At 37.1% G+C, this 24,398-nt stretch overlaps 1 protein-coding gene across 10 annotated transcripts in view; it reads right to left on the bottom strand.

Moving 5' to 3' along the window:
• Positions 1–24,398, bottom strand: part of CNTNAP4 (contactin associated protein family member 4) — a 336,779-nt gene that overhangs the window by 30,571 nt on the left and 281,810 nt on the right. For 9 of the 10 annotated variants that reach the window (XR_010114325.1, XM_055299622.2, XM_063612412.1 and 6 more), the window contains 3 exons: positions 17,671–17,841; positions 16,412–16,630; positions 636–875 (listed from right to left, as the gene is read on the bottom strand). Coding sequence is in view for 9 of the 10 variants with exons in the window: in XM_055299622.2 (XP_055155597.1) it covers positions 636–875; positions 16,412–16,630; positions 17,671–17,841 (630 nt within the window). In the remaining variant the exon portion in view is untranslated. The remainder of the gene's footprint in view (positions 1–635; positions 876–16,411; positions 16,631–17,670; positions 17,842–24,398) is intronic. The other variant, XM_063612416.1, reaches the window with a different exon arrangement.

Raw genomic sequence — 24,398 nt, 5'->3', positions numbered from 1 at the left:
AGGAATTTGAGACCAGCCTGGGCAACATGGTGAAACCTCATCTCTACTAAAAATACAAAAATCAGCTGGGCATAGTGGCGGGCTCCTGTAAGCCCAGCTACTCGGGAGGCTGAGGCAGGAGAATCGCTTGAACCTGGGAGGTGGAGGTTGCAGTGAGCCGAGATTGCGCCACGGCACTCCAGCCTGGGTGACAGAGTGACAGAGTGAGACTCTGTCTCAAATTTAAAAAAAAAGTAATGCTTTAAATGATTTTAAAACAAAGAACAGCCCCATGGGGCAGGTTGTTGACAGCCATATTATTTAAGAGCATCAACACTAGGTGGAAAAAAGCAGATTGAGCAACTAACACTTCGAAATACATAAAAGTGACTATTAATGGATTTATCATCAACAAACACTAGTTTTTCATAAATGAGTCAAATATTTAAGTAATGAAATATGATGGGCTCCATCTTTGAATATATGATGCTGTCTTATCACCAGGATCTTGTACCCATTCTTTACATTCAATAGATACTTTGCCAAAGAAATTCAGAAATTGAATTTTTTTTGTTTCAAATAGCCACAAAGAACTGCCAGACATTTAGTTCACATTGAATACATTTCCCTCTGACAGTCTTCCATGCCACACTTACCATTTGAGCAGAATGGCCCTGTGTATGCAGAGAAAGTGCAGTCACAAAAGAACCCAACGGGTCTTTCTCTGCACTTCCCTCCATTGCGGCATAACTTCCCATAGCTGCTGCAATGTCCCCTACAACCTGGCTGCACTTCTGGAGTCACCTGGGCTCTTTCTTCCAAATCCAGGGTCATCCCATTCAACTGTAGAGACCGAATGCAGCCCAGAAAGCCTCTCTGTCTGGTGGCCGTTCCACCTAAAAGGGAAATACTGCAAATGGAAACATGTTCCTAGGTGTTTTATTCAGGATTTAAAGACCGAACAAAACTGAGGCCTTACAGAGAATGGCAAAAAAATGGATGAGCAAATATAATTTTGGAAACACAATTCACGGTCAAATATAGACTCCAAGAAAGATACAACTTTAATTGAATTTTTTTAAAAGTTGAATATGTTACATATTTTTTTCTAAAAAATATTTATTGATCTTTAAACTGAGGAATAAAATAGAGGTCATACACTACTCTCATTTAAAATAACAGTTACATGTATCGCTCTTTTAATGCAGAAACTACTTTCTGGGAATTTGAGTAAGTATATATTGCTGGGTAAGTGTGGCTTGTCCTTCATATTTAAACCTGATCTTGATTCTGGTACAGTTTTAACTTTGTGAGAATTATGAAGGAGTCCTTGAGATCTTCTGACGGTGCATTGATATGGTCCTTTGGTTGTTATCTATTCATTGAAAAGATGGTAATTGAATGTCAAATTATTTGTTTTTGGCTGACATATTTCCCAGTGATTGTTTTTCTAAAGGTTAGTCCAATGTTGAGTGTTTTATGCTTGGAAAGATTCTTAACAAAATTGCAAAAGGGGATCAATACAGAAATAAGTGACGTAACAGTAACGTTTATTGAATACATAACCATATGTACTTATCAAGTCACCCTTGAAGAGGTCTACAATGTTGGGTTGGAATCAGACCCTATTATTCTAAGGTAGAGGTTCTCAAACTTTAAGAAATATGGGTAACACACAATCACATGGGAGAGCTTCTAATAAATAGACTCGGTAGCTTGCTCCAAGAAATACTGATTCTGTCGTCCAAAAATAGCGTTGTGAATCTCAAGAGTTAACAAGCTTGCAGGAGATTCTAATTCAGATGATCACTAGACCATCATTTTATAAGTACTACCCTGATAGAAGTGTAAGTCCTGGGTAGATTCATACATAAATTTGTGTCCAGGAAAACTCTTAGGTTAATGCTCAGAACTTGAAGCGGGAAAAGAGTACCCTAATCTAAATAACCTGGCAATTCTATTGAGAGGCAATTAGACGGTTGTGAGGCCTCTAAAAAGAAGCTCCATCTTTGGATAAATGATGCTGTCTCATCACCAGGACCTTGTATGTACTCTTTACATATAAATTCTCTTTTCCTAAAACATGTTCACTTCGTTTCTTCCAAATCATTTAGGTAGCTCCTTAACCTAGCCTTCATTCAACAGGGGCTACTTCAATTGCTACTCTATATCCAGCACAAAGAACATTGGTAGACAAATAATTTCTGTGTTATAACTATGAAATCCATCCATTCATTTGTTAAACCACATTATACATAGAAATGGGAGAAATGGGCATAGCGCTTCAAGGGTAAAGAGGGGACCCCTTTTGCCCCACAGAGATGCTTGGGTCTCTAAGACTGAGAATGAGGCCCGAATTTAATGAACGTTTCTAATAAACTATTTATCTATTTGCAAATAATGAAAGACTATGAAAATGAACTTCAAAGAATTCCTGAGAATTTTGGACTTACTGACACTAACACTATTCAGAATTCAGATTCATAGCTATATCCAAATTGCTGTATTTAAATGTCTATTCAAAATGTTTCCACTTACATACTTTGTTTCTCCTCAGTGAAGGATGCCAAGGTCTTAAGGGTGTTGGCGGTTCTATTTATAAATCTATTTATAAATCTAGAGAGTGTCAACATATTGCCATTGTCATAAGTGAGCATGGTAGGCATGGAGTTAATTTCATCACAGAGTTTTGGAATGCCTGGAAATCTTCTTGTTTAATTCCTCCTATATTTACATTTACTTCTGTCATTTTTTTTTAAGATTTTTGAAGGAGGAGAGGCACTCTGCTTTTTAGAGTTTCCAGTTTTTCTGCTCTGTTTTTGAGTTAATGTGTGCAGCACACCAACATGGCACATGTATACATATGTAACATACGTGCGTGCTGTGCACATGTACCCTAAAACTTAAAGTATAATAATAAAATTTTAAAAAAAGACCTAAGATGCCTGTAGCTCCAGCCAACACTTTGTATCCTTGTGTGAGACCAACCTTGAGCCAGAGGACCCCACTAAGCTGTGCCTCGATTCCTAACCTAAAAGAAACTGTGAAGTAATACATGTTTGTTGTTTTAAACTGGTAAGTTTTGGGGTGATTTCTTATGCAGAATAGATAATTACCATATCACACTGTCAGGGGAAATTGACCCTGATCAGCAGGAGGAAGCAGGGCTGATGTTAGACAATGGGGCCACAGAAGAATTCACGTGGAGCACAGGAGATCTACCTGGCTACCTCCTGTGTTGTATCATAACTGAATAGACAGGTGCAGCAACTTCAAACTGAAGAGGGCATGATTACCAAGGGTTCAGAACTTTAGAAATGAAGGTCTGGATCACAATTCCAGGTCAGCAACCGAGACCCTTCAAGATGCTAGATGAGGGTGGGGGAGATTGCAATAGATAACTAAAAGATACGCTTGTGAATTTTCACTCAGAAAGAGAAGTCCATGGATACTATGGGAGATCTGCTTCCCTAACGTGTGGGAAGAAAAATATCTCTGTGGGTCATGGAATGAACTGCAGTGATCAGGAAATTGATGTACTATTCTGCGTCTTACAAGAAATAAATGATACTTTCTGCCACTCTGCATCCTTGCTAGCAGTTGGTATTGTTGAATTTTTAGATTTTAGTCCATTCTAATAAGAATGTAGTGGCATCTCCTTGTTTTTTGATTTGCAATTTCCTAATAAAAATGACATTGACTATCTTTTTTTAAAAAAAAGATTTTTAATATGGGTGTCCAATTGAGTTGTTTATTCCTTTTTGTTGTTCTGTTGTACAATTAATAGACACATAATAATTGTTCATATTTATGGGGTACATAATGTTGTGATATACATAATATGTAGTGATCAGATCAGAGTAGTTAGCAACTCCATCATCTCAAACATTTATCATTTTTTAGTGTTGGGAACATTCAGTATCTTCCTAGTTATTTGAAACTACATATTATTGTACACTATAGTCATTCTACAGTGGCGTACAACACTAGAACTTTTTCCTCCTATCTAGCTGTAATAGTATATCCTTTAACAAATCTCTGTGCCCCTTCCCTGTACCCTCCTCATCTTCTAGTATCCTCTGTTCTACTTTTTACTTCGGAGATCACCCTTTCCTTAGCTTCCTTATATGAGTGATATCATGCTGTGTTTAACTTTCTGTTCCTGGTTTATTTCACTTAACATAATGCCCTTCAGTTCCACCCACGTTGCTGTGAGTGACAGGATTTTATTCTTTTTTATGCCTGAATTGTATTCCATTACATCTATACACCACTTTTTTATCGATCCATTTGTTATTGGACACCTGGGTTGATTCCACATCTTGGCTATTGTCAATAGTGTTGCAATAAACTTAGGGGTGCAGCTGTCTGTTCAATACACTGATTTTCTTTTCTTCGGATAAATGCCCATTAGTGAGATTGCTGGATCACGTGGTAGCTCTATTTGTAGTTTTTTTGAGGACCTGCCATTCTTGAAGTCTCTCTTCTGCCCTTATGCTGAGGATTTTTCTTTTTCTTCCATATCAGAGCTGCTACTTCTTTATCTTCACACCTCCCTATTCTTCCACTCTGTTGACTCAACTCAGTGAGCTTCCAGGGCCCAAAGTCTTTGGCCAGGATTCTTTTGGCATCCTTGTTGGATATTTCTTCCCTGGGTAAGGTCCAGCTCACATCTAGGTTTTCACTTTGACACAGGAACTTTCTGCAGGGGGCCACATTCTGGGAGATCTGAATTAAAGGTGTGTTCTTGGTGTATTTAATTTACTCTGTATTATCCCACATTAAATCATGGTATACAGTCTACAGTATACAGTAACATTCAATCACATTGTTATACACTTGCTGCTCTGAAACATGCACAGTCTCCCTAACTCAGGGGCTTATCTCATTCTGCCAGTAACAACGTAACTAAATAACTTGGGGTCCAACAACTGACTAAAGTCTGTTTCCAGCTGTTCTGATTTTTTCTGTGTTTGTTTAGTTTGTTTTGGATGATGGGAAACCAGGGCCATAGAGAATTTCAAAGATTGGTCCACGGGTCCATTGAGGAAATACTAGAATAAACACGTTTAGTTAGAGGCAGAGGCAGGATTCAAACCCACAGATAGCCTTCCATTCCAAGGAAGTTTCTTTGCACTTCACGCCACTATCTGGTAAAAGAAGACTTATCCATTTTCTTGTATGCATCAGATCATCTTTGGATTGAACAGCACTTCAGCTCTCCAAGCTTTATTTAGCAGCTCTTTCTGGGCACTGAAGGTATGAAACTATAGTAATAAATTTAGATGGGGAAACACAAGATACCACAAGATCATAAAAATAAATACACAGTAAAGAAGAAAGTCAGAGTGTGGGGTGAGTAACAGAAGAAAATAAATGTACATACATGTGAAATACATGCTTAGATAATATTTGTAAGAGTGAGAAGAAAATCAGTACACAACTTTAAAAACATGACATCTTAATTCTGTACTTTTGTTATTTACCTAACCAAATAGTTTTAAGCTACACTTTAAATGACCAGAAAACATAATGTCTAATTAGACACAAACTATTGTGTCATACATGTATTTAGAATTTTCCCTTTTCTATCAGGTTTCAAGTTAATAACTTTATTTTCAGATGTAACTATTCTGAAAAACGTGGCTAATGTAAACAGGATTGGGCTTGAAAACTTAATTAAAGAGTCCAGTGCCTTTTCAGGGTTAGAGTGTGTCCAATTAAAATGAGTTGCAGTTTGGTTAATTGATTCTGGATGTTTCCACTGAGCTATTACGTTTGGAACTGTCTTCCAATTAATTTTCTATCAATTTACCTGCCATGCTATATCAGATATAATGAATTTCGGGACTTCACAAACACTCAGTATCTTGTGAAACAAATGCCCAACCTTTCCATGTTTATTGAGTTTAACTGAACCTGTCCACTTATGTAATGGTATTGAGGTCTTGCAACTAAATAATTTGTCTGGATGCTGAGTAGAGATCCAGCACCAAACCCTTTCCTCATGTTTATTATTCCCAGGAAATTACCATAAGTGACAGATGTTATTGTCATGGAGTAGAAGCTGGTTCTTTCCTATGCCAATTTTCCACTACTTTTGTGGCAGAAAGACCTTTGAGATTACACTTTAAATTTTTAAAGGCAAATTATTCATGTGCAGTGCTTGAATATTATTGAGAATTAATTGGGAACAACTGCATAACTCACCCACTCACCCAGGGGCCTTACGGAAATAAAGAAATCAAGATCCTCAACCTTCTCTTTAAAATTCAAAGCTATAGAAATTTGCCTGGCACAGTACAAGGACACTCCCTGACTTTGACACTATGGCAAAGAAAAACAGGCAAAGCCCCAATCACAAATTAACTTGGGGCAGAAAAGTGACAGGACATGCAGGACCAAGTCAGGAGACTGAAGGGAAAAGTTGTCTTCTATATGTCAAGCATTGGACTGTCAACCCTGTCTGCTTCCTGGCAGAAAACTTTGCCTTGCAGAAATAGTGGTGTTGGTTAATATAGAAGGCAGGGAATCTGGAGGCCCAGCTCTAAGTTTGTCATGCAATGTTCTTCATTAAGCAAAGTCCTGGAAAGGAGGAAAGGAGGAGGACTATTCTTCCTCGTGTTCAAAGAACTATCGTGGTTCAAGGAGGCAGCTGTTGTAAGCAACAGTGTCATGGGCACAAAATTCAGTCACTTTTCCCTGAACCAAAGTCAGTGGTGAAAACGTGCCCCAGTCGTAGTAGCAGCAGAAAGAATGAGTCTATTTAGACTTCTCACACGTTGAAGCCAGAGCAACTCTCTAGTCTGACCATGCTAAAGCCTATTTTAGAAAAATCAACTGTTGTTCATTGATGAATAATCACATTTTCTTGTCCCCAAACATCCCATCTGAATTCTGACCTCAGTCAATGATTTCTAAGATTTACCTACTGGATATAGAAAAGTGCACTAGGGGCATCTTAGGCTAATCATGGAAAAGATGCCTCAAGGATGGGAGAAGTGCGTAATTAAGATAAATGATTTGATTATATTAAAGAGAAATGTGACCTTTATTGTACTGAATTCAAACCTAAGGCTGCTTGATATTCTCTTCCCATAACTACATTTTAGTGTATCAAAAACTGAAATTGAAAACATAAAAATCTGGAATATATTATAATTAATAACTTGTGTCCATTCAAAGACACTATTAACAATATGAAAGCACAATCAACTCACAGAGAGGTCGAAGATCTTGTAATAAATTTATATGAAAAGGACTCATCTGAAATATATAAAGAATTCTTATGAAGTTTTTTTAAAAAAGTAAGACAATCTCATAGAAAATGGGCAACAGATCTGAACAGCCACTTTAGAAAGGAAGCTATCCAATGGTGAATAGAGATATGGCACTATTTCCTGTGCTTAGCCTATGCATATACTGTGACCTAGAAATTTAGCTCCCAGGTGAAATCACAGAAATACACACATGTTTACACACACACACACACACACAACTGAGATTAATCACTACAGTCTCAGAGCTTCAATATGTTTAGAGTTCAACATCAACCTTTGCATGTGGTTTTTAGAAATTGTTCACTCTAAAAAGTCGATAAATATTTATAGATTCGATGCAATTCAAAGGCAAAGCAAGTTACTTCTGACTCTGTCAGGGGTCCTTACCTCTCCTCCAGGTGAGAGTCACAAAGTGCTGAAATAAAGTTAGTCCCGTTTAAAAACCTGTCAGTAAAAGAATTGAGACTGGAAACAAAAATTGCGGAGCTGGTTGAATGAAAATCAATTCAAGGCTAATTTAAGAAGCTTCTACGAAAATGCTGAGTTTACAAACCAAAATAGAAAATGACCACTGTCACATTTCAGCTTTAAAAATGACTGATTCTTTTCTCTCCATCATTTCTGTGGCTGGAGAATGTTTGTGAGTCTACGATAACAGCAGTGGCTGGATGCTAAGTCCCCAGTGTGAGCAAGCCAAGGGCACGTGTTCAATACACTGATTAGCATCAGCTCCTAAAACATTTTTAAAAGACAATAAGAGGCAGTTCTGAATAGGACTATTTAAGATAGGCATAAATCACACACACGCACAAAGGACTAAGTGAAAGAACATGAAAAGGATAGTAAAGACCCAATGACACAACTAAGAACAAAAATGGAGAAAGACAGGCTACAAACAGAAGGCGAATCCATTTTATTATAAAAAGCAATGTGATGTGATGGCTGGAATCATCTGGAGGAGAGGAGGAGATGTTCATTGCGTTGCTGCTCATTGTGTCTAATCTATCACATTACGCTGATGTTAATTCTGATCACTTAGTCATACAAGGGTTTTGTGCATTATTTTATTCTTCCTTTACTTTGCATGACATCCTACAGTTTAGATTAGTTGAAGCTAATTGTTTTAATATTTGAAACGTCAGGGATTGCTCAAAAGCCTTCTGATTTGTATTGCTTGGGTGATGTAGGCGAATGCTAGCTGCATCTCTGAAACTCCATTTATCATTTCCTTATTCCTATTTCAATTGTCATGTATAACTGCTGCCCAACTGGATCACATTTTTTAAAAGTGCTATTTATTTTTACTGATTTTTCTCAGAAATTAAAGCATTAATCTTTCCTCAGAGTTTCACTCTGAGATCTGAACATACTTTATGACTGGCCTTTAGCAGAGAGAGTGAAGAAGCAATGGAGAAAATACACTGGATTCCTTCACATGGTCTCAGTGCAACAGCCGCTTCTGAGAGATTACCAACAATGCCAATCTGCAGGCGAGGCATGGTGGCTCACACCTGTAATCCCAGCATTTTGGGAGACCAAGGTGGGTGAATCTTTCGAACCCAGGAGTTTAAGACCAGCCTGGGCAACATAGGGAGACTGCCTCTCTACAAAAAAATACAAAAAATAGCCTGGTGTGGTGGCATGTGCCTGTGGTCTCAGCTACTCTGGAGGCTGAGGCAGGAGGATCACCTGAGCCTGAGAGGCGTACGTTGCAGTGAGCCAAGATTGCACCACTGTACTCCCGTCTAGGTGACAGAGAGAGAGAGAGACCCATCTCAAATTAAAAAAAAAATGTTAATTTCAAGAAACTTAATGCTAGATGGATTTAAAGACTTACATGTTAGACCTAAAACCATAAAAACCCTAGAAGAAAACCTAGGCATTACCATTCAGGACATAGGCATGGGCAAGGACTCCATGTCTAAAACACCAAAAGCAATGGCAACAAAACCCAAAATTGACAAATGGGATCTAAGTAAACTAAAGAGCTTCTGCACAGGAAAAGAAACTACCATCAGAGTGAACAGGCAACCTACAGAATGGGAGAAAATTTTTGCAACCTACTCATCTGACAAAGGGCTAATATCCAGAATCTGCAATGAACTCAAACAAATTTACAAGAAAAAAACAACCCCATCAAAAAGTGAGCGAAGGACATGAACAGACACTTCTCAAAAGAAGACATTTATGCAGCCAAAACACACATGAAAAAATGCTCATCATCACTGACCATCAGACAAATGCAAATCAAATCCGCAATGAGATACCATCTCACACCAGTTAGAATGGCCATGATTAAAAAGTCAGGAAACAACAGGTGCTGGAGAGGATGTGGAGAAATAAGAACACTTTTACACCGCTGGTGGGACCATAAACTAGTTCAACCATTGTGGAAGTCAATGTGGCGATTCCTCAGGGATCTAGAACTAGAAATACCATTTGACCCAGCCATCCCATTACTGGGTATATACCCAAAGGACTATAAATCATGCTGCTATAAAGACACATGCACACGTATGTTTCTTGCGGCACTATTCACAATACCAAAGACTTGGAACCAACCCAAATGTCCAACAATGATAGACTGGATTAAGAAAATGTGGCACATATACACCATGGAATACTATGCAGCCATAAAAAATGATGAGCCCATGTCTTTTGTAGGGACATGGATGAAACTGGAAAACATCATTCTCAGTAAACTATCGCAAGGACAAAAAACCAAACATCGCATGTTCTCACTCATAAGTGGGAATTGAACAATGAGAACTCATGGACACAGGAAGGGGAACATCACACTCTGGGGACTGTTGTGGGGTGGGGGGAGAGGGGAGGGACAGCATTAGGAGATATACCTAATGCTAAATGATGAGTTAATGGGTGCAGCAAACCAACATGGCACATGGATACATATGTAACAAACCTGCACATTGTGCACATGTACCCTAATACCTAAAGTATAATAATAAAAAAAAATGTGGCACATATACACCATGGAATACTATGCAGCCATAAAAAATGATGAGTTCATGTCCTTTGTAGGGATATGGATGAAACTGGAAATCATCATTCTCAGTAAATTATCACAAGGACAAAAAACTAAACACCGCATGTCCTCATTCATAGGTGGGAATTGAACAATGAGAACACATGGACACAGAAAGGGGAACATCACACTCTGGGGACTGTTGTGGGGTGGGGGGAGGGCGGAGGGATAGCATTAGGAGATACACCTAATGCTAAATGACGAGTTAATGGGTGCAGCACACCAACATGGCACATGGATACATATGTAACAAACCTGCACATTGTGCACATGTACCCTAAAACTTAAAGTACAATAATTTAAAAAAAAACTTAATGCTAATAAATATCATCAACACAGACCCAGTTAGTAAGATGGAGAATATAATTTAAATCAAAATTATATAGCCAAATATCTACACATTTTATTTGCAAGTGTCAAACATAGTATCTCACATTAATATACTTCCATGTTATTGAAATTTCTAACATTTCATATTTATATTTTAAAATAACTTTGTTATTTGAAATATTCCACAATAGGGTTCTACTAAATTTGTTTACCAAGAAGAAGGTGCATTTTTAACAAAACTACTTAATGCTGGAACAATAACATCATCTATCTTAGAATGAGTAACACTAACAGTCTTTCAGTCTTGTCCTATATTATAAAAACAGTGTTTTCATGTAATTTATTCATTTTTAAGATAAATTTTATTGTGTATATTTGAGGTTTACAACATGATGTTACAGGAAACACAGAGGTAGTAAAAGGCTACTGTAATAAAGCAAATGAACAATCTATAATCTGACATAGTTACTTTTTTGTGACGAATCTATTATATTTAACAAAAATCTCAAATACCATACAATTTTATTAACTATAGTCCTCCTGTTGTATGTTTAATCTCCAAACTTGTTTAAACATTATTATTATTACCATCAGTCTCTGTATTTAAAATATTTTTATTAGAAGAATAAAGTCATGCTGAAAACTGTACTTACTTTTCGGAATCAAGTTTACCTCATTCATTTGCCCCATATCCAGATACAAAGGATAGTCGATATGCACACTGAAAATGCTGATTAGCTATAATTATCCTTAAGATGGACAGATGAACCACAAATTAAATTCTTGAACTTGCAAGTAGGGGGAATTAAATTACCCTTTAAAACTGTAACCAGAAAATCAATTATATTGGATTGAAGTAGAGATTACTAGTCACCCATGGAGGCACCAGCTCTGAGAAAAAAGCAAGACTTAACCCTAACGTATTTCAGGGTATTAATATGCGAGGGAATGGGAGAAGGTTCCTTCTACCTATGACATGTGCTGGAACAAAATCTATAAACAAAGAAGCCCAATTTACCGGTGAGAATATGATTACAGAGCAGGTGCGTCTCATCAAAGGAGAGGAAGAAGATGAAATATTTTCCCTGGCCTGTGAAGAAGGACCAGAGACTCTTTGCAGCCTGGCAAGCTTATGGCTTGTGGTATATAATTCGGATTGTGGAGCCAGGAAACAGCTTTAATCACTGCTATAAATTAAGATGAAAGGAGAAAACAAGAAAAGATAACTCCAAGTGAAATTCAAAGCTAGGCTGGTATGGTGCCTCACACCTGTAATCCCAGCACTTTGGGAGGCTGAGGCGGGTGGAACACTTGAGCCCAGGAGTTTGAGACCAGCCTAGGCAACGTATCAAAACCCTGTTTCTACAAAAAATACAAAAATTAGCCAAGCGTGGTGGCATGTACCTGTGGTACCAGCTACTTGGGAGGCTGACGTGGGAGAATCCTTCGAGCCCAGGAGATCAAGGATGCAGTTAGCAGTGAGCACACATCTGCACTCCAGTTTGAGTGACATAGTGAGACTCTGTCTCAAAAATAAATAAACAAAAACAAAAACTGGCAAATAATGTGAGAAAACCAAAGACCTACAAAGAAGCATTTCATCCCCAAGCATATTATCACAGATAAATAGTAACACACGAACATCAATGACCAATTCATTAGCAAGTTGGGTGTATCTAAATTTCAACATGTCTACTTCAGCCTGCAGCACCTTTATCTCTCAGGGGGACCACTGTGATAGCCTGCCTGCCCTCCATTTCCTCCATCCATATCCCTCTGGGTAGTAAGAGAGAGCTTGAAAAATGTAAATTATGTCATTCCTCTGATTCCTTAGATTAAAATCCAGAGTCCTCGCCATGGCCCTACAAGGTCCGATATATACCTCAATCTTGTTTCCCATCATACTTTCCCTAACTCTGATTCTTCCCAGCCACATTGTTTTTTTCCTTGTTCCTTGAGTCCCTAAAGCTTATTCTCACCACTTTGAGCCACGGCCTGGAATTCTCTTCCTTCAGATGTTCACAAGGTTTTCTCTTCTGTTTCATCTGGCCTCTGCTCAAATTAGGAGGACTCTGCTAACGTCGCTAGAGAGGACTCCAGAGAAGACTGCACTGACCACCCTACTTGAAATAGAAGTTCCCATCACAAATCACGGCCTGATTCCATGCTATTCTTTTTACTTTATGGTATTAATCACTGCCTGAAAATGTATATATGTATGTGCACGCACATGCATGCATACATGTATGGATACATACGTATGATGATATATAATTATATATAAACCATATATAAATAAACTATATATTTTATATATGTATAAACTATATACAAAAACTATAGTTACATAGTTTATATATAGTTATATATGTAATTATATATAGTTATATATAAACTATATAGTTTAGCTTAACTATAAACTAACTAGTTTAACTATATAGCTTATACTGTTTATAGATAATATATACTATGTTATATACAATATATAGCTTATATATATTTTATATAATAGGTTATATATATTAGTTTATAATATCTGTTTATATATAAATTATATAACTATAGTTTTATAGTTTATATATAGCTTAGAACTACACAAACTATAAAACTACATATAGTTATATAAAATTTTTTATCTATACAATAGTTCTTTTTTATTGGCTGTCTCTTGTCTCTTCCACTGAAATATGCAACTATGTAACTATAAACTATAAAAACTATATATATTTTTTCTCTATATTATATATATTTTTTCTATATATATATATAGATAGATAGATTTTTTTCCAGATAGATGGATAGACAGACTTTTTTAATTGCTTGTGTCTTCTCTTCCACTGAAATATACTCTCAGGAAGACACAGAACTCTTTGGTCCTAGTAGGTGTTTTATTAAATTGGCTCTAATTACTACTGATTTTTTAAATTAGTTTTTCATTCACCACACTCTAATTCAGTATAACCTTTTCAATTATAATGTGTCTTTCATTGAGTCTGCCTACAGGGAAAAAAAAATATCTCCAGCTACAATTTTTCTTCAATTCTGATTTGGGTGATAGCAATGTTGTAAATTGATAAATGAATATTTTGTCTTGCAAGCATTGTTTTATCAACTTGACTGAAGCCCTTTCCTAACAGACTAGTTCACTCTGGTGGAGGTGAAGATAAAACCAAGCCCCTCATGTGGTGTTTTGACAGCCAGAGATTTTCTCTACCCAAGACTACAAGTGGTTTTTTTTTTTCTTTTTCATGAGCCCTTCCCTTAGCATCACCACACTAAATCATGTCAGCTTGCTCACAGTTGTCTGTGAGCAGGAAGGAGGAAATTGTATAAACAGATTTGTGTTAAGAGTATATGTCACTTTTTTTCACAAATCTTTATGTTGCCTCATCTTTTTTATTGTCAGTGACTTGACTGAAATATAATCAACAGTTATTTTTTATAAAACTTTGGAATAACACCCATCCTTACATTTCAACACATATAGTGAGGTCAAAGGCCTAACCAATTGCCTCCATGAAGACAAAATCTTTCAGATCCTTATTAAAATTATATCACACGATCGATGCTAAAAGACTCAAGTCTGTTTTAAAGCAGTTTTCTGATGACATGCTAGTGCTTCATTACAACTGCCTGAAATCAAGTTAAGGCCAGGATTCCTACACGACACAACACACAGTGACTCCATCTCATGAAGCTGAAATTCATACCAAGAATGAAAGGTCATCCACAGGCAAACTGCAGCATATTTCACTGAAAAATGTGAGGACTATTTCAGCCTCTCAATTTCCAAGAATAGTAAGGCTATTTCCAAGCTACTGACAGATTTTAAATTGCCATACCTTTTGTTGTGGCCATCTCTCATTTTTGTAATTCAAGAAATAGCTTTGTCAATTTCCTGACTGAGTTCGTAGTGCATTATTAAAAGTTACGTATTTCCTCTCATACATTCTTTATTATTTTTATACCCTTAAGTAAGTCAATCAAGTGGTCACAAGATCATGATTAGATTGTCTATTATAGTGCCTTACTCATAGAAGCTATTCATTAAATACTTGAGTAAAGGAAATAATAAATTATCAAAAAAGGAATTACACAAACATATTGGAAATCCCAAAAATGTCTTCCTCAAATATGTTGCAAATATGCTTCATCTTTTCCAGTGAGAGAAGGTTAATAAGATCAGACTCTTAAGAAATAAAAGGTGTAATGGGGATCTGATCAATTTTCTTCAAAAGTGTAACTCTGGAGAATTCTTGAAAAATAACTTCTTTGTTGTTGTTATTGAGACAGGGGCTCCCTCTGTCACCCAGGATGGAGTGCAGTGGCGTGATCATAGTTCACCACAGCCTCCAATTACTGGGTTCAACCATCCCCCCACCTCAGTTTCTCGAACGCTGGGATTACAGGTGAGTGCCACCATGCCTGCCTAATATTTTTAATTTTTTACTTTTTGTAGAGATGGATCTTGCTGTGTTTCCCAGGCTGGTCTCAAACTCCTGGCCCCAAGCAATCTTCCTACCTTGGTCTCCAAAAGTGCTAGGACTACATCATGCCTGGCCTTGAAGTATAATTTCTAATAACTTATCATTTATTCTGCTTTACAGTGTTTTACGTCTTCATTTATGTTAAAATATACGAGAAGTGATCAAGTAAGAGATAATGCATGGTCCATAATTTCTACAAACTAATTAGCAAAGATTCAAAGTAAAACAAACACGTCCAGAAGGATTCCACTATCAAACCTATAAATGCCACATGAATGGATTTAGGAAATAAAGGAACAACATTCTGATATAAATATTAAGAAGGTGACCAGAAAATATCAGAAAAAAAATGGGCAAAAAGAGGGAAAATAGCAGAGGAACAGGTGAAACTGTCAAACATGAATTCTATACACAATGGGTATCTGTTTTGTTTTCCTTTCTTTTCTTTTTGCTATTGGCCTGTTTTTGATGTGGTGGTTGGTGGGGCAGGGGGCGGGGGGACCGGGGAAGTGTCCAATGTTTGGCATCGGCTGGATGATTTCCTCATCAAAGAAGGCTTCCTCAACAATTCTGAGAACAGAGATAAACATTCCTGGTATCATAATAAAACACTAATATAATAATAAGCTGAAACCCATCATGTAACCTGTAATATTAAGAAAGCAGGTAAGGCTGGGTGCAGTGGCTCACACCTGTCTTCCTAGTACTCTGGGAGGCTGAGGCAGGCAGATCACCTGAGGTCAGGAGTTCAAGACCAGCCTGGCCAACATGGCAAAATCCCATTTCTACTAAAAATACAAAAAAATTAGCCAGGCGTAGTGGTCGGCACCTGTAATCCCAGCTACTTGGGAGGCTGAGGTAGGAGAATTGCTAGAACCCTGGCGGCGGAGGTTGCAGTGAGCCGAGATCGCACCATTGCACTCCAGCCTGGGTGACAGAGCGAGATTCTGTCAAAAAAAAAAAAAAAAAAAAAAAAAGGAATGCAGGTATGCAAATAGGAATTAAACACAAATCTGAATCTCATTTATGAGATGAATTTCTGTAGGCAAGTCAACCCTGTAAGCTCAGCTATCTCATCTGTAAAATACGGCTAATACCCATTTCACAAGCTGGTTATGAGGAAGAAATGAAGCACTTGGCCCAGTTTCCACACAGTTTCTGAATCCATGGTGATTTGTTAGTGTTGCTTGTTGTTACTACCCTTGTTTTTACAGTTGGTATTATTTTATCTTGGGCCATTTCTGAACATACATCATACAATTAAATGATTGCTTAAAAAGAGAACTTACCCACAAAGAGCTGACTGTTGAGCTGTAACAGGACATGCCCATCAGCGGGGGCGGGCTGCGTCTTCGGTGTCAGCTGATCCACTTGAAGGGAGGCCTCCTTCACGTTCCTTTCAACCCTCACATGGTGCCACTGGTTGTCGTTGAAGTGGGTGGGTGACTGCACTGCGATTTCAAAAGGCCCATTCCCCACATCAAATGAAAAAGTCACTACTGTTGGAGCTGGAAATATTACACATAAAGATTGTTCTAGTGAGTTCCTATGGTGTAGTGCCGAGTCTCCAATATACTTAGGAACAGCACTACAGCATAACAATCGCTGAATAGAAAGATAATGAACATAGATGGTTTGAATGCTATTGTTTGAAACTCATGACACTGACACAGACCTAGGTCTTCCGATGTGAAATGAGACAGTTAAATACATTCACATTTTTTTTTTTTTTTTTGAGACAGAGTCTCACTGTCGCCCAGGCTGGAGTGCAGTGGCACGATCTCGGCTTACTGCAAGCTCCGCCTCCCGGGTTCACATCATTCTCTTGCCTCAGCCTCCCGAGTAGCTGGGACTACAGGTGCCCGCCACCTCGCCCAGCTAATTTTTTGTATTTTTAGCAGAGACAGGGTTTCACTGTGTTAGCCAGGATGGTCTCGATCTCCTGACCTCCTGATCCGCCCGCCTCGGCCTCCCAAAGTGCTGGGATTACAGGCGTGAGTCACTGCGCCCGGCCAAATACATTCACATTTTTGAAAAAAAAAAAATGGTATTCTAAGATAGTCCTCCTCAGAGCTAATTTCTCCTATTGATAAAAAGTAAAGCTATTTATCCAAGGCAAGGAAACTAAATAGCAACTGGCATTGTATGTAAAAATAATTGTTACAGTGACTCAAAGTTTACATAATTTTTAAGGCATGCTATACACATTTGATATTAAGATAATAGCAGCTTAGAAGTATATCAAAATGAGTGGCTGATTAAGTAATTTGTAATTAGCTAAAAAATTGCGTTTTAGTTTTAATTAACTGAAATTAAAACTGCATTTAAGTTGGTACAAGAAACTACCAGTTATTTTCCCAAATTATCACAATGTTAAGTATCAAATTATTTTCTTACAAACAGGGTAAGTTAATATTATTGAGTTTTTCAAAGGGGTGCAATGAAAAGAATCAGATGATAACGTAGACACGGGTAGTTTAAAAATCAGTTAAAAGATTTACTACTAAATGATAGAATCTCATACACTTCTCTGGAAAAGGAGACTTACAGCGAAGCTCTATCCGTATAAAATCAGTAATCCCCAAGTTCTCTAAAAATACCCCAGATGAAGCTGTTGTCTTAAAAAAGAAAGACACATCCGCGCTAAGTTCTCCATGGAAAGTAGGAAAATGAAGATATGAAGCCTCAGTATCAAAGGAAGCTGAATTCCAAAATGATCCTGTTTTGTGAAAAAAAAAAAAAGAAAAATTTCAAAAAGAAAACAAATTCATGAAATAAAACGAATGACAATTACATTTTCTATTTTTAGCATTTTTGCTATTTAAAAAGTTATTTATACAAATCTGCTCTTTTTTTCTGTCAACTATGTAGTATACAAGATATGAGCATATTATAAGAGATTTTACAGGAATTGAAATCCTGGATTTTTTCCAATAGAGAGTAAGAATGATCATTAAAGAAATGGTCTAAATGTTCTATTTTATATGGAACAAATATCCTCAGCCTCAATAGCACATCCTCCACCAAAGTGATATTATACGATCTGCCAAACATTGATAAATAGGCAATCTTTTATAACTTCAAAATTAAAACACTTACCTGCTTTAAACAAAAACCCCAGAGAAGCTCACAGCATTTTTTGTTCTAACACTTCTAACACACACACTTCACAGAGTTACGTAAACTGTTTTCTTTACTGGGCCTTGTGATTTTCTAAACTCAGACCGGCATTCTAAATAGTCTCATCTAATTACAAACCAACATACAACTTACTCTGTCCAAGCTGACATTCTCATGAAAATGCTCTTTTTATTCAAAATTATCTCTTACTTTGCCAATAAGAATGAAGTAGATGAACAGCAAATTAAAAGTGTTCTCAAAATGTTTCAAATGCTCAAAATAGGCAGAAAATGTTGAAAAGGTTGGGATACAAATTAAGAGATCTGAAAAAAATGTAGACTATAAAGTTAATTATAATTGCTGCCCAAATACCACCTATCTTTACTTTCTCGCTCCTTTTTTCATATCTACAACTTTCCTTTTGAAAAAATATTGTGAACCATATATAGCAAAAACTATGGAAAATCAAATATAAATGCAACAGCATGAGCTGACAGGAGTGAAATCCGACTGGATACATGTGGTTGATGAGGAGTAAAATCAGAGAAACGAACTCTGTATTGTCTGCTGCCAATAGCAAGTTCTCTGCACATCAAATACAAATATACATATTTAGTTTTAAGCAACTGCCTCTACACACATTCCCTACACTGGATAAAATTCTATCTAAATTACCTTCCTGGAAGAAAGATGTATTGATCCTCTGATGTTGGAAAACAGCAATTTCAAAACAACAGTTCGTTATGTTAGCAGAGAACAGATACCAAGTTCCAGAGTTAAAAATCACAAACTTGACTTTGCTTTTACGTGTTTCTTGAATTTTAATTTACTTTGTATAAATTCTAGACCAAATAATGCTTATATCTATTTTTGTTTGTTTTTCTTGTGGATCTGATTCAAAAGTCAATTCTCAGCTTGTGTGTGGACAATTTTAGAGCTGAATTTATTCAACTAATAATCTACTTTGAAGTTTTTCCTCCCAGAGTCAAATGAAACCATATATTATCAGAGTCACATCAAGCCTATTCCTTATGTTCCTTTTACAGCTATTCCTATACTAGACCTTTGGATTTCTAGGAAAAAATAAATGCAAGAAAATGTAAAATATCAAGTCAGGGATAACAACACATTTGCCTTCTTAGAAGTTCTTAGCTGATCTGTTTTCAGAAGGAATTAGATGCCTTTTTGTTTAAATGTTATATATTAACATAAAAATAAACTTCACATTATGGAATGTTATTAAATCTTATTTTGTCTGATTAGAAAGAGGAACACTCATAATTACTTAAAGGTTTAAATTAGGTAATATTATAACATTTTTTTTTTCATATTATATCATAACTAACTCAATAAAGCATCATATAGAAGGCTTCAAGGAACTGCTTGAACCAGATGAACAATTCTTTGAATTGCTGCTATCTGTACATGAATGCTTTCATAGCAATGAAACCAATTTATTACTTTAGGCATATTCAGCACTCTCATATACATAATAATGTCTATTTCATTTAGTTAGGAGACTATTTTATACATTCACAAAAGGTAGAAAATGAGGTAAGGAAGTTTTATTGGGTTAAGAAATTGCTGCTAATTCAAAACAATTATAAAGAAAGCAAAGGCCAATATTTCCATGATCAAATAATGTTAATGGCATGTGGTATCCCAGCCCTTTACACACTGTGCTAAGGGACACCCAACAGAATCTGGGCCACCTCAGAGAAAGGAAGGGCAAAGAGAGGGAGGAAACAGAGCTTAGCAGGCATGGAGCAGCAGGAGCTGCAGGCTTTTGAAGACAGCATTCTATGGATTAGCTGGTTTAAAATTCCCTAATCTCATGGAGGGAGAGAGGAGAACGATAGTAACCGGAGTCAGGAAATGGCGGAGGGGAAAGAGGAAGAGAGATTGGGCAATGAATACAAAATTCCAGTTAGATAGACGGAATAAGCTTCATGTTCAACAGCAGACTGGGGTGATTACAGTTAAGAACACTTTCGTGTGTATTTCAAAATAGCTAGGAGAAAGGACTCAAATGTTCCCAACTCCCAGAAATGATAAATGCTCGAGGTGATGGATATCCTAAGTCCCCTGACTGGATCATTACACATTCTATGCATGTAACAAAATATCACACGAGCCCCATAAATATGCATAAGTATTATGTATCTAGAAAAATTTTAAATAACAATCGTACAAAAGTAAAAATAAAATTCTCTAAACTACATCATTGTCAATTCAATACAGGGTTCTAAGATTTTTTTTTTTTTTTTTTTTATACTTTAGGGTTTTAGGGTACATGTGCACAATGTGCAGGTTTGTTACATATGTATCCATGTGCCATGTTGATTTCCTGCACCCATTAATTCGTCATTTAGCATTAGGTGTATCTCCTAATGCTGTCCCTCCCCCCTCCCCCCACCCCACAACAGTCCCCGGAGAGTGATGTTCCCCTTCCTGTGTCCATTTTAGAATAATTTTTTAGGCCAGGCACAGTGGCTCATGCCTGTAATCCCAGCACTTTGGGGGGCTGAGGTGGGCAGATCACTTGAGGTCAGGAGTTCGAGACCAGTCTGACCAACATGATGAAACCCTGTCTCTACTAAAAACACAAAAATTAGCCAGGCATTGTGGCAGACGCCTGTAACCCCACTACTTAGGAGGCTGAGACAGGAGAATCACTTGAGCCTGGGAGGCTGAGGTTGCAGTCAGCCGAGATTACGCATCTGCACTCCAGCCTGGATGACAGAATGAGACTCTACATCAAAAAATAATAAACAAATAAAATAATAATTTTCTAGAAACCCTACCTTTTATCTTACCAGAATAAAGTAAATTATATAAAAGAATAAATCCATATAGTCATTCACGTAAAAGAGGAAGATGTACTAAGTATTGAATTTCACATAGAAAGTTAAAAATGAAGTCAATTTAGGAAAATTAACTTAGTACTATGCTAGGACTATAAGTACTTTTAAAAATAATTATTTTGCTAAACATTTATAGAATTCCTTTTTGAAAAAAAACAGACTTACGGAGACAAAGTAGATTTGTGGTTTCCCAGGGTTAGGGAGATGGAGCAATTGAGGGAGAGCAGTGGCTCAGAGGGGTAAGGTTTCTTTTCAGGGTAATGACCATGTTCTAAAATTCGTGTAGTCATTGTTACACAATGTGGATATACTAAAAGCCATTGAATAGCACACTTTATATTACTGAATTGTGTAATATATGAATTTGATATCAATAAAGCTGTTTATAAAAGAACAGTATTAAAAAACACATTGTTTTTCAAGGTAATACATTTTACTTTTAAAATCAAAATGCATATAACATGCTAACACTACGTTTCTTAAAAGCAAAATAAAATGAAATATATAAATGCCAAAGCAAGGAATCATTCACTATTCAAATGAGTCTTTCTGAATGCTTAATAAAGAAATAAGCCAGAAATACGGATTTAATTAAAATGTTTATTTCCAAATGTTTGTAGATTCTTACGCAGGTGTAAGAAATAACACAGAAAGATTCCATGCACACTTTATCTAGTTTCCCCCTATAATCATACCTTACAAAACAATAGTAGGATGCCAAAACCAGGATAGTGACATTGACGCTGAGATGCAGGACATTTCTGTTGCCAAGGTATTCTTCATGCTTCCCGCACACAGCTAAACCCGCTTTCCTCCCTCCTTACCCCTTCTTTAACCTCCTGGCACAACTAATCAGTTCCTCATTCCTATAATTTTGTCATTTCAAGAATGCTCTCAAATAAAAGCATAAAATATGCAGTCTTTTGAGACTGGCTTGCTTTTAAAAGAAAATCAGAATTACTCATTTTTGTTTTTGACAGATTCTTGCTCTGTCACCTAGGCTGGAATGCAATGGTGTAATCTTGGCCACTGCAACCTCCGCCTCCCGGGTTCAAGCGATTCTCCTGCCTCAGCCTCCTGAGTAGCTGGGATTACAGGTGCGCACCACTATGCCTGGCTAATTTTTGTATTTTTAGTAGACACGGGATTTCATCATGTTGGCCACGTTGGTCTCGAACTCCTGACATCATGTGATCCACCCACCTTGGCCTCCCAAAGTGCTGGGATTATAGGCGTGAGCCACCACTTCTGGCCCAGAATTACTCTTTGAAGATTTACCCATATTATTTTTGTATCAACAGTTCATCTCTGTCTACTGCTGAGTAGTATTCCATGGTATGGATGTATTAAAATTTATTTAACCATCTACCTGCAGAAGGACACCTACATAGCTTTCAGCTATTACCAGTAAAGCTTTTGTCAACATCTGTGTCCAATTTTTTATGTGAACATAAGCTGCCAGTTCCCTGGGGAAAATGCCCAAGAGTACAATCACTGGATTGTATGAGAGTTGCAAACCACTGTGGAAGACAGTGTGGCAATTCCTCAAGGATCTAGAACCAGAAATACCATTTGACCCAGCAATGCCATTACTGGGCATATACCCAAAGAATTATAAATCATTTGCACATGTATGTTTATTGCAGCACTATTTACAATAGCAAAGACTTGGAACCCACCCAAATGCCCATCAATGATAGACAGGGTGAAGAAAATGTGACGCATCTACACCATGGAATACTATGCAGCCTTGAAAAAGAATGAGTTAATGTCCTTTGCAGGGACATGGATGAATCTGGAAACCATTAGTCTCAGCACACTAACACAGAAACAGAAAACCAAACACCACTTGTTCTCACTTGTAAGTGGGAGTTAAACAATGAGAATACATGGACACAGAGAGGGGAACATCACACACTGAGGCCTGTCGGGGGGTGGGGGGCAAGGGGAGAGAGAGCATTAAGACAAATACCTAACGGATGCGGGGCTTAAAACCTAGATGATGGGTTGATAGGTGCAGCTGACCACTGTGGCACATATACACCTATGTGACAAACCTGCACATTCTGCACATGTAGCCCAGAACTTAAAGTAAAATAGAAAATTAACAAAAAGAAACTACTAAACGGTTTTCTAGTGTGGTTTTGTCATTTGACATTCCTACCAGCAATGTATGAGTGATCCCATTTCTCAATATACTGGCCAGTATTTTGTGTTGGCACTATTTTTTTTTTAATCTTAGTCCTTTTGAAAGGCGTGAAGTGGTGTCTCATTGAGGATGTAATATACATTTGCCTAGCGGTTGATGATGCTGGGTATCATTTCATGTGCTTTCTTGCCATCTGTATACCTTCTTTGGTTGAACCTCCCTCCATGTTTTTTGCCCATTGTGTTAGTCTGCCCAGGCTGCCATAACAAAATCTCACAGGTCAGGTGGCTTAAAAATACATTTATTTCTCACAGTGCTGGAGGCTAAAAGTCCAAGATGAAGGTGCTGGCAGGATTGTTCTGTTGTGAGACCTCTCTTCCTGGCTTGCAGATGACTGCCTTCATCCTGTGACCTTACATGGTCTTTCCTCTGAGTAAGCACAGAGAGCGGGGTCTCTGGAGTCTCTTTCTTATAAGGACACTGGTCCCATTGAATTAGGGCACCACCCTCATTTACCTTAGTGATCTCCTTAAAGGCCCTGTCTTCAGATATAGTCACATTGGGGTTAGGGCTTCAACATAAATTTTGGGAAAACAATTTAGTCCATAACACCCATTTTAATTTTTTTTTAACTGTCAACTTTTGAGGATTCTTCATATATTCTAGATACTAGTCCTTTCTCAGATAGGTGGTTTGCAACTGTTTTTTGACCAGTCTGTAGCCTGACTTTTCTTCCTCTTCATGGAAGCTTTCACAAAGTAAAATTTAATTTTGATAAAGTCTCATTTATCAATTTAGCCTTTTATGGATTGTGCTTTCGATGTCAAGTCTAAAAAATCTTTAGATTTTTAGATTTCCTAGCCCTATAGGAAATTTTATATGCATATAAAATTCCAACAAGCCTTTTCTTAAAAGTAAAAATGTTTTAAATGTTGAAATGCTGATGTGAAGAATATTTTAGTAATCAATGCATCTTCTAAACACTTACAAATTATTTTAAAATAAGCTGAAAAATATAGATTTTAACAGAAATAAAATTCTAAGATTAAATTATATGTTACATTATCAGAACACAATAACCTATGTATTGGTTTCATAATTCACTGGTTCCTCTTTTTAGCACATCTATTATTGTTTTCAACT

Source organism: Symphalangus syndactylus, chromosome 11 (genome assembly GCF_028878055.3).
Source record: "Symphalangus syndactylus isolate Jambi chromosome 11, NHGRI_mSymSyn1-v2.1_pri, whole genome shotgun sequence".
Taxonomy (NCBI): Eukaryota; Metazoa; Chordata; class Mammalia; order Primates; family Hylobatidae; genus Symphalangus; species Symphalangus syndactylus.
The sequence above is the reverse complement of the archived record's forward strand: the minus strand, read 5'-3'. Positions and strand labels throughout refer to the sequence as shown.